This window comes from Orycteropus afer, unplaced genomic scaffold (assembly GCF_000298275.1).
Source record: "Orycteropus afer afer isolate SDZICR_OR568_19922 unplaced genomic scaffold, OryAfe1.0 scaffold00002, whole genome shotgun sequence".
Taxonomy (NCBI): Eukaryota; Metazoa; Chordata; class Mammalia; order Tubulidentata; family Orycteropodidae; genus Orycteropus; species Orycteropus afer.
In genome coordinates, this window is record NW_006921589.1 from 10,515,251 (window position 1) to 10,526,194 (window position 10,944).

At 52.5% G+C, this 10,944-nt stretch overlaps 1 protein-coding gene across 1 annotated transcript in view; it reads right to left on the reverse strand.

Moving 5' to 3' along the window:
• The window catches only part of SPEG (striated muscle enriched protein kinase), a 67,664-nt gene extending 56,987 nt beyond the window's left edge, over nucleotides 1-10,677 (reverse strand). Inside the window, exon 1 of the mRNA XM_007958152.1 lies at nucleotides 10,290-10,677. Coding sequence (XP_007956343.1) covers nucleotides 10,290-10,677 — 388 coding nt within the window. The remainder of the gene's footprint in view (nucleotides 1-10,289) is intronic.
• Nucleotides 10,678-10,944: the final 267 nt, after the last annotated feature.

Sequence of the window (10,944 nt, forward strand, 5' to 3'; positions counted from 1 at the left end):
CCCACCGGGAGCCCCTGCCTTTCCTGCTCCCTGCGTCCCGGGAGGCGCAGCTCACCTGCCCCCCAGCACTACCACCACACACCTCCCTACGCTGAGAGCCTCGCGCCCCCACCCCTCATCTGCCCCTGGGACCTGGGCACGTAGGGAAACTAAGGCACAGAAAGGGGTGCAGTGGCCCTGAGTTCCGCCACACTCTCATTGGCAGCCCAACGCGGTCTCCTCGCCATCCCCGCCCCCGTCCCGCGGGGCCACCCTGGAAGGTCAGCAGCATCTCGTCTTGCTCACTCCACAAACATGCGCACACGCACCCTGTGCCAGGCAGCACCCACGCCGCTGCAGCCCCAGCGCCAGGGTGGAGGTGAGGATGCGAGATCTGGCATTGGTCCAGGGCCCTTGAGGGGAAAGGGTCTGTGCTGACAGGAGCCCAGCCCAAGAAAGCCCCAAGCTCCTCAGGAATGCTGACCAGGGCCCTAGACTTTCCCAGCAGTAGTTACTCCGCTCCTGCCCTCAGCGTTCCAGTGGGAATAGACACACACACACACACACACACACATATGCACACACACACACAATGCACTCACACACTCAGGAGGACACACGCACACACCCACATGCACAGCAAATATGCCCAGAGGTGCTCCTATCGTTCACACATTCGACCTCCTTTCCCCCTCACAGGTGAACATGCTTACCAAGCTATTTTGTGCTCCTCCATACAACCCCATGCACATGCTTGCCACACACACAATTTCTACCCCCAACACAATGATTGTAACGATCATTGCTTTAGCACTTATTAAGTGCTTTTACAAATATTACCTCATTCACAACAACTCCATGAGCTTCCCCAAACTTATTTAACAGAAAGTGACGGGCTGAGAGCTGCCGTATCACTTAACAAAAGTCACATGGTTCTGTGACTCCATGTGTTCCCCCTGATCTGAAATCCCATCCCATCCCAGCACGCACAGGTAGTGCCAGGCCTGGTTTCTGACCTATGACTATGTGGTAATTACTACTAACACTTATTGTATGAGCCCTGGTGGTGCAATGGTTAAAACGCTCGGCAGCCAACCACAAGGTTGGCAATTCGAACCCACCAGCTGCTCCAGGGGAGAAAGATGTGGCAGCCTGAGTCTGTAAAGATTACAGCCTTGGAAACCCTATAGGGAGTTCTACGCTGTCCTACAGGGTTGCTATGAGTCAGAATCTACTCCGTGGCAGGGCATTTATTGTATGCTTAATATGTACCAGGCATTGTGCTAAGCACTCTATATGAATAAACTCATTTAACCTTCACAACAAGGTGGTAGACTGAGGCACAGAGAGGTTACTTACTTAAATTAAGGTCACACAGCCAGTAATGGGGAACCAGGATTCTAACCCAGAATCCTGGGTTATGGACCAGTGTGCTCTAACAGCTCACATGCTCACTGAGGTCTTTGAAGCCTTGATCTAAACTAGTGCAGGAGCAGACTGCTGGGTTCTGTTTGTCCTACACAGGGTTTTGGGCGGGCGATATGCACCAGATCAGCGGCTGACCACAGCACCTGGCTTACCGACACGTCCCGCTTGGCTCCTGAAGTTATTTGGGTTTGTGACCCCCATGGAAGCAGGAGTCAGGAAATCAAACGACACACTACATTGAGCAAAACTGCTGCAAAAGAATTCTTTAAAGTGTGAAGAAGCAAAAATGTCACTTTGAAGACTAAGGTGAGACTAACCCAAGCCACATTTTCAATCACCTCATGTGCATGCAAGAGCTGGACAATGAATAAAGACTGAGGACAAGTTGATGCATTTGAGTTATGGTGTTGGCGAAGATACTGAATATACCATGACTGCCAGAAGAACGAACAAATCTATCTTGGAAGTACAGCCAGAATGATCCTTAGAAGGGAGGATGGCAAGACTTTGTCTCCCGTACTTTGCACATGTTATCAGGAGGGATCAATCTCCGGAGAAGGATATCACACTTGGTAAAGTAGGTCAGTGAAACAGAAGGCGACCCCCAAAGAGATGGATTCACATGGTGGCTGCAACAACAGGCTCCAGCCCAGCAACGGTTGTGATAATGGTTCAGGGCAGGGCTGTGCCTCCTTCTCTTGTTCACAGGGTCACTAGGAGTCAGACCAACTTAATGGCACCTAACAACCAGAATACTTTAAAATTTAAGATCATGTCTTGTACACTCTAGGGTGCACACAGGTGGCTCTGTCTCCACGACCCCCAGAGGCAAATCTCACATGTACAGATCCATTCACAGGGACATACACTGAGAGGGTACACACGTGTGTCCACACCAGTTCCAGCCAGAGGACCCTGGACACCCACAGGCACTTTCCCTGCCCACCCCCAAACACGCCCATCACAGATGGGGAGCTAAGTGGGGAGAGGGGGTAACTTGAGCCCCTATTCCCCAGGAGAATTTGAGGGGCTGGCACATTCCGTAGCAAAAATAACCAATGGGCAGCAGGCGTGAGTGACGGGACAGCTGGGCCGAGGAGGGGCCGCAGGATTCTGTGTTCTCGCCCTCAGCCTGTGCTACTCACCCCCGCAAGGCTGGCCTGGGACAAGTTCTTGGGGTGAGCCTCCCAGACTGCCCCCCTCTAACCTGGTGGCTGAATAGCTGTGTCCCCCTGCCATTGCTCCAAAGTCAGACTTCCCAGTTTCTGCACTGCCAGCATTTCCCCTCAACGAGAGAAAATAAACCCCAAGTCATCACACCCTGACTGATCTCTCCCACAGACCCCCATCTCAGCTACATGTACTCACTCTCCCCTCCCCTCCCTTTGCCTCTCTTCCTGCCTCTGTTCAGGTTCTGCCTTCCCTCCCCTTACTTACCCTGCTCTGATTCTGTTGTGTGCTGTCTAGTCAATGCTGACTCATAGCGACCATATAAGACCCTATAAGAGGAGAACTGCCCCATGGGATTTCCTAAGCTGTAATCTTTACGGGAGTGCATCACCAGGCCTTTTCACCTGAAGAGCTGCTGGGTGGGTTTGAACCGCTGGCCTTTCAGTTAGCAGCCAAGTGCTTAACCATTGCACCACGGAGGTTCCTTTCTATGTTTCAAACATGCTATACTGTTTACTTATTTATTATGTTTAAGACATATTGTCTGTCTCCCCTCACTAGAATGTAATCTCCTAGAGGACAGGAATTTTGGTTCATTTTGGAGTTTTTTCCCCAACGAATATATCCCAAAGGAGCTCGGTGACATAGTAGTTAAAACACTCAGCTGCTGACCACAAGGTCAGTGGTTTGAACACACCAGCCTCTCCGAGGAAGAAAGATGAAGCAGTTTGCTTCCATGAAGATTTAGACCCTTGGAAACCCTATGGGGCAGTTCTACTCTGTCCTCTGAGGTCACTATGAATCGGAATTGACTCAATGGCAGTGGGTGGGTAATGTGTTCCAAGCACCTAGAGCAGTGCCAGGTACATAGTTGTTGTTGTTATTTGCCGTCGAGTCAGACCTGACTCATAGCGATCCCTCCTTGGGTTTCCGAGGCGGTATCACTACGGAAGTAGATTGCCCAACCTTCCTTCCGAAGGTACATAGTAGACACTCATAAATATGGAAGAGTGTGGCAGAGATGAGAGTGGAGAGGATGGTAACGGTGAGGAGGGTGGAGAGTAAATCATCTTGAACAGCTCCATTCATCTGGCTCTCCCCCTTCCATGCCCAGACCCACACCCTTTTCTAAGAAACAGCTGGAGAAGTAGTTCTTGGGATGATCACCCCTCAGGCGCTTCCCTGAAGGGCCGGCCCCAGCTTCAGGAGAAGGTCTTTTGCTGACGTCAGCCTCTTTGCTGCCCTCTATCCTCCCTCACAGGGGTCTTCACTGCTCCCATGATGGTCACCCCCCACTGGGTCTTGGCATACCACTGTCACTAGACAACTGAATGGGTGGTGGCGCTCCTTCTATACACATTCCCAACTCCATACTACTTTCTTCTTGTTTTTTATCCAAACATTCCAAATTCCAGGTAAAAAAGATGATAAATGCAGAATATTCCTCAACACACATCCTGGTGTGTCCCCCTGCTTTGCCCTTGATTAAATTGGCTCTCTCTATCTCTAACCTATCCCTCCATGCCTTCAGGTCCTCAGGATTAGGTCATTACTATCTGTTGATTTTGACCCTGTGATTGACACTACAGACTTCCAGACCCCGGCTATGAAACCTCCAATCAGCTTGCCCCGCCGCTGGCTGTGCCTCCTTACCCGGGGCCCTTTAGTGCAGGCCTCCTGCTCCAGTCACACACCTCAAGCTTTGAGGGTGATGCTTGCTCTGGTCACTTGATTTGCATGTGGCCCCTTGGCTGGTGGGCTGGTGGGAACCTGTTGTCTTGAAAGAAAAGCATGCCTGCCTTCTTGAGACTGGACCAGGAGATGGATTTGAGGATTCTGACCCAGGAGAGATGGTTATGATTTTGGATCCCCGCTTAGGTTTTTCATGCTTTCTGTCCAGAAGGGACAATGTGGACCTAGACCCAGAGATCTGGCTTTTAGCATGGGCTCTGCCACCTCAATAACCCTGTGACCTCAGGTATATGTCCTCTTTGAACCCCAGTTTTCTTACATGCACAATGGTTATAATGTAATCCAGGGTTTAGGAAGTTCAATAATTAGATGTGATGGGGTAAAAGAAAGTACTTTACATATGTTAAGGATTCTGTAAGTATCCCACGTTTCTATCATCTTCACTCCCTTTGTTCCCTCCTTTCCTCACTCTGCACCTCACATAACTCCATCCTATTTCCCATCCCCGATGTTCTCCAGTCTTCAGCCCACTCGACTCCTCAGGGCCTCTAAAGGCATGCCAATATCCCTCCATCCTTGAGTCAACATCCCACACCTCCAGAGTGCCAGGAACCTTATCATCGCCCCACATGGCTGAGCCAGACAGCACTCCCAGCCAGGAAACTGCCTCCTTCCTTCTGCAGCCAGGTCCTCGCTTGGCCACTGGCTTCCTCGAGTACCTTGAAGTCCTCTTGCTGCCGATTCCAGCAAAGAATATTTTCTATGAGTAACTGAGCAACACTGACCTGCTTCCCAGCTACTCTGGCCAAGACCCGGGGGAGGGGAGGCAGCCTCATCAAAGCAAAGCCCCTCCATCACCCAAGCCCTGTGGGAGGGGCCTGTGGGTGGTTAAACACGGGGTTCTCAGTGGTGAGACAGACCAAGGCTTCCATCTCTCCTCTGCCACCTTCTATCTGTGCGACTGTAGTTGGGGGTTGCCGTGGACTCATGGAGACCCCGTGTGTGCAGAGTAGATGAGCTCCATAGGGTTTTCAAGGTCGTGACCTTCCAGAAGCAGACTGACTGCCAGGCCTGTCTTCTGAGGCACCTCCAGGTAGGTTTGAACTCCCAGGCTTTTGGCTAGTAGTTGAGCATTTAATCATTTGTGCCACTCAGGGGCCCTTTGCACAACTGTTGTTGTTATGTGCCGTTGAGTCGGACCCGATTCATAGCAACCCCTCCTTGGGTGTCTGAGGCAGTATCACTACGGATGTAGATCGCCCCATCTTCCTTCCGAGGAGTGGCTGGTGGGTTTGAACCACCAGCCTTCTGGTTGGCAGTCAAGAAGCCCCAGGTCAAAAGGCCTCCACCCAGAATCCAAGACAGCGGTGGCCACAGAGCTCCCTTTCCACAACTAAGACAAGTCATTTAATCCCTCTGGGCCTCAGTTTCCCCAGAGTTGCTGTGGGTCTTAAATGATATATCAAATGATAGTAAGTGTGAGCATATAGCCTGCCACATAGTAGAATAGCAGCTATCTGTATTATTATTATTATTACAAATTACTATTAAGAATTACTATCAATTCATAATCATAAGGCTGTTCTTAGGGTAAGGATTTCACTGGTAGGAAAAAGTTCTCAAAGGTGGTTTGCCATAATGCAACCTTCTTCCTACTCACAGGTGAGCCAAATCACAGGCATTCTGTTTAACATGAATGCCAAAAAGCCCCAAATCCAGCCCCATAGCACCCCCATGTCTCTCAAGCCTGCTGTTCCAGTAGGACAGCTCAGCCTAGAGACTGTGTAGGTGGCCCTGGCCTCCAACCAGGGTCCAGCTCTGCCGACCACGCCACCCCCATTACAGAGGAGCTGAGGAAACTGCCCCGCTGAGGGACTGTAGCACCCCACCACTCTCCCCACTTTCGGAGACCAGGGCAGGCCAGGAGGCTCTCATCCTCAGAAAAGCCAGGCCTGGGCCTCTTGTAGCGGCTGCTCCGCACACACTGGGCAGCTCCTCTTTCCTTCCCCTCTTCATCCTTCGTCCCAAACTTCCTCAGTAGTAAATGTCACCCAGAGTCCAAACCAGGAGGACTGGGTTCTCAGTTGTGAGACGGCCATAACTTGCTGTATGTCTTTAGCAGGCCTCCCTCCCCTCTGGACCACAGTGTCCTCACCTGTAAAGGGAGTGTTTGCTATAGCAGTTCTCTGTAGCATTTCCCATCTTTAAATGAACACTGCCCTTCCCTTCCCTGATCCCTCTTTCCTCCTATTCATATTCTCATCATTCTATTTCTCTTGCCCTTAGATTTACACTCTGTTTCCAGCCTCTTTGTCTCTGCCAGGCCCAGAGCTACCATGACCAGTTGCCACTGACTCAACTCCAACTCATGGCAACCCCATGTGTGTCAGAATAGAACTGTGTTCCGTGGGGTTTGCAGTGGCCGATTTTTGGGGGAGTCAATCTCCAGGTCTTTTTTCTGAGGTGCCGTGGGTGGACTCAAACTTCCCACCTCTCAGTGTTCCCGAGAAGCCTAGAGCTAACATCCCCCCAAAGTCCACTCCTTTCCCAAATCAGAGCTCTTTCAGGATGCACTCTAGCCCCAACCCCACTTCCAGCATGGGGAAACCTGTGCCTTGGCAGGTACCGGACCAACCAGGAAAAGCCAGCCTTGCCCCTCACTGCCCCTCTCTGGCCCAGGCCTAGCCACAAGAACCCAAGGAACCAGTCATTGGAGACTCTAGGAGGTGGGCAGGGCAGGCTGAGGGACAGAAGAGACGGTACCAGAGAGAAGCTGAGCCCTTGATTTATCTCCTGACCTGTTTGCACCCTTGTTGTTGTTGTTGTTGTTGTTGTTGTTATGTGCTGTCGAGTCGGACACCTTAGGGCCTCCTTTCCCTCCAGCTGCGGATGTCTTCCTTTTCCTCTTCCCTGCCCCTTAGGAGTTACCCCTAAATGATCCCACCGAGTTGGAGTGAGAAGTCCCCCTTCTCAACAGCTACTTGGGGATGCTTTTCTGGATGACTTGAAAATGCGCAGGACAGACTCAATGGCCCCTCAGCTATTTGCCACCTCCCTCCACTGCAGCTTAACCCCAAACCAAACTCTGACCCATAGCAACCCTATACAACGGAGTAGGCTATAAATCTTTATGGAAGCAGATGGCCACATCTTTCTCCTGCAGACAGGCTGGTAGGTTTGAACCACTGATCTTTTGGTTAGCAGCCAAGTGCTTAACCACTGTACCACCAGGGCTCCTTCAATTGCAGCTTACTGCCTGTCATAGATTAAATTGTGTCCTCCCAAAATATGTGTCAACCTGGCTGGGCCATGATTCTCAGTGGTATAATGATGTAATTATGTAATGATGTAATTTGGCAGTTACGTAATAATGTAATCATCCTCATGATGTGATCTAATGTGATCGGCCAATCAGATGTAAGGGATTAGGTTGGGATGCAACACCCTTACTCAGGCCACAGCCCTGATCTGATGTAAGGATAGTTTTCCTAGAACAGGGCAGAGCCCAGGCTGGCCCAAGGGGGCAGGGACTGAGAAACAGGAACAGGAAGCAGAAGCTAAAGAGACAAGGAGCATGGGAAGCAGAGCTGCCTCAGTCTCAAAGGGTGAGGCCACAGCCTCCTACGTTTCCAAGTTAGATTTTCACCAACTCGGTTCTGCAGTGTGGGTTGGCCATTCCTGAGTGCCAAGGGGATAGGGCTGAAGCAGCTGTCTAAAGCTGCAGGGGCAGGGCTGTCATGCCCAAGGGGCAGAAGAACGGGGCCTGGCAGGGCTAAGGGGGTAGGGTCACCACTCAGTCAGACTAGGAGAATGGGGCCACCCAAAACAAAGCCAAGGAAGCAAATTGCCATTCCAGTGAACCTGGAAGGCAGAGCTGAAGCCCCAGGTCAAAAGGCCTCCACCCAGAATCCAAGACAGCGGTGGCCACAACCTGGAGTCTGGAGGGCAAGGCCATTGCGCAGATGGTCTCAGAGAAAAAAGGGTTATTTTCAAGCCTTGAGAGCTAACGTAAATTGTTCTGCTGGGTTTTTCACTTGCTTGGCACCCGTTAGCCTTTCTTTCCCTGTAATTTCTCCCGTTTGTAATGGAAATGTCTTCCTTGTGTCTGTTCCACCATTGTACTTTGGAAGTAGATAATTCGTATTTTAAATGCACACACAGATCAAGAGGAATTTTGCCCGAGGATGGAATTTGGACTTGGAGTTAAGACTTCTGGTGTAATATGATGGTGTAGAAAAATGTTTTGCATCTGACAAAGATGTAAATTTTTGAGGGCCAAAGCATGGGATGTCATGGATTAAATTAAGTCTCCCCAAAATATGTGTCAACTTGCCTGGACCATGATTCTCAGTGGCTTGGCAGTTATGTGATGATGTGATCATCCCCCACAATGTGATCTGATGTGATCAGCCAATAAATTATAAGGGGATTAGGGTGGGATTCAACACCTTTACACAGGTCACAGCCTTGGTACAATGTAAGGGGAGTGTCCCTGGGATGTGGCCTACATCACCTTTTATCTTACAAAAAACAAAAGGAGAGAGAAGTGAGCAGAGGAGGAACATGACCACCACCCAGAAAGATGAGCCAGGAGTGGTGGGTCCCTGCACTGAGAACCTCATAGATGCCGGGGAAGACTGATGCCAAGATGCATGGAGACCTCCAAAGGACACTGGGCCCACAGATGTTGAAAGGAGACAAGGATCTCCCCTAGAGCCAATAGAAAGAGCTGGTGCCCTGAATACGGACGTCTAGCCTCCTAAATCAGCAGGGACCAGGCCCTAGAGAAGGACTTCACGCTCAGTAAAGCAGAGGGTCTTCAAGAGGAAGACCTTCAACAAGATAGATCGACACGGTGGCTGCAGCAATGGGCTCAAACATAGCAACAGTTGTGAAGACGGTGCAGGACTGGCCAATGCTTTGTTCTGTTGAACACAGCATTGCTGTGAGTTGTAATCAACTCAATGGCACCTAACAAGCGTCCCATTTCTGTTGCAGCTGCCGACATACCTAATGCATTGCTGCAGATTTCTGTTTCTCAAGACTCTCTCTTTGGCCTAGAGAAGAACCATTTGGTTGACTTAGGAGCTTAGGAAATAAAAAGGGAAGCTTAAAAATGGACGCAAGGAGAATTGGCCCTGGCCCAGTACTCATGCCAAGCCCAGCAGAACCATGAGTATGGGGCCCAGGCTCGTGGCCCTCCTCTTCTGCCTCTGACCATCACCATCCCCTCACATACCAGCCTGCAACTCTCCCTGCAAGATCAGGGACCCAAGGACTGGTGGTCAGTATCCTCCCTTCCACACCCTCTGAATGTCTACTCCTGAACTTCAGGTAGACATGGCCCACAGGCTTCCCACACCAAACCCACAAACCCTGTCCCTCTCTGCTTGTTCTACCATAACCTAGTCTACAGCTCACTTCCACACCCCCACCCAACATATCTGCATGTGGTTCCTCAAACATCCTGCTCTGTAAGAGCCCACAGAGCTCCTAAGCCTACCTCTTCCTCCAGACCTTGATCACACTTGCTCCCCCTTTGGCCTCTGCCAGCCAGCCTGGTGCTGACCACACCACCCCTGCCACTGCTACGGACTGCCAGGAGCTTGGATCCAGCCCCTCAACATCCCAGCTGGGGCCAGGAGAGCTATGACCCTTCTGATCAGCAATTTCAATCTTAAACTATTGGAGTTGAAGAAGATAAAGTCTCCAGGAGGCCTCTCTCTGCAGGGAACTTGAGAGCTGCCACTTTGGACTTTCCAGGGGGGCCTGAGTGGGGCTGGGGCTTTGCTTACCAAGAGCTGACCATGACCTCTAAGCCTTGCTGGGGAGCCTGTCTTCCTGACACCCCCTGCCCTGCAATGTCCCCTTGGTCTGCACTTGCAGATCACAGCAGCTCAGAAGCCAGGGCACCTGGCAGAAGGCTTGGATGAGCCGGTGGCCCCCGCCCCACGTGGCCGGGGCGCCCTCCTCACCTTGGACTACCCCCCGCCCAGGCTGTGCCCCCACCTCTCCATTACCTCCGACCTCCAGCACTGTGACAACAGCCTCACAGGAGGCCTCGCCCCGCGCGTTCTGGGCCCTGCAGCTGTACACGCCGGCGTCCCGCGGCCCGCAGCTCCGCAGCCACAGGCAGCTGGGCTCCAAGGCCGGCGGGGGCAGGAGCTGCCCGTCCCGGAACCAGCTGAGGCTGGGCTGGGGCGTCCCGCTCACCGCCACCCGCAGCCTCACGTCGCTGCCCGCGAGCACCGCCGCGTTTTTCAGGGGCCGCAGGAAGACCGGCGCCCCGGGCGCGGCCTCCGGGGCTCCTCCGCTGGCCCCCACCTTGGCCCTCTTCGGGGGCACCCCAGGGCTGGGGGGTGCCCTCGTACCCGCTGCCTCGTCTCGCGCGCCCCGGGCTTTCTGCATGGCTTCTGCAAGCTGGGCTGGGGGGACGCTGGAACCTGGCGGCCACGGGGACACCCGGGGGATGGTGCCCTGAGATGAGTCCTGGGGGGCCGGCGCCCTGCCTTCCTGCCGCCCGCCCGCCTTCGGCCTGTGCTACCCAGAAGGTCACCAGGGCGGCCGGCGGTTGCGCCTCGGGGGCTATTTTTAGGCCCCCCAGCTCGGGTTGCAAGGAGCTGTGGAGGGAGGGGGCAGCAGAGGAGGGGACTTGGACTCCGCTCCGCTTCTTCC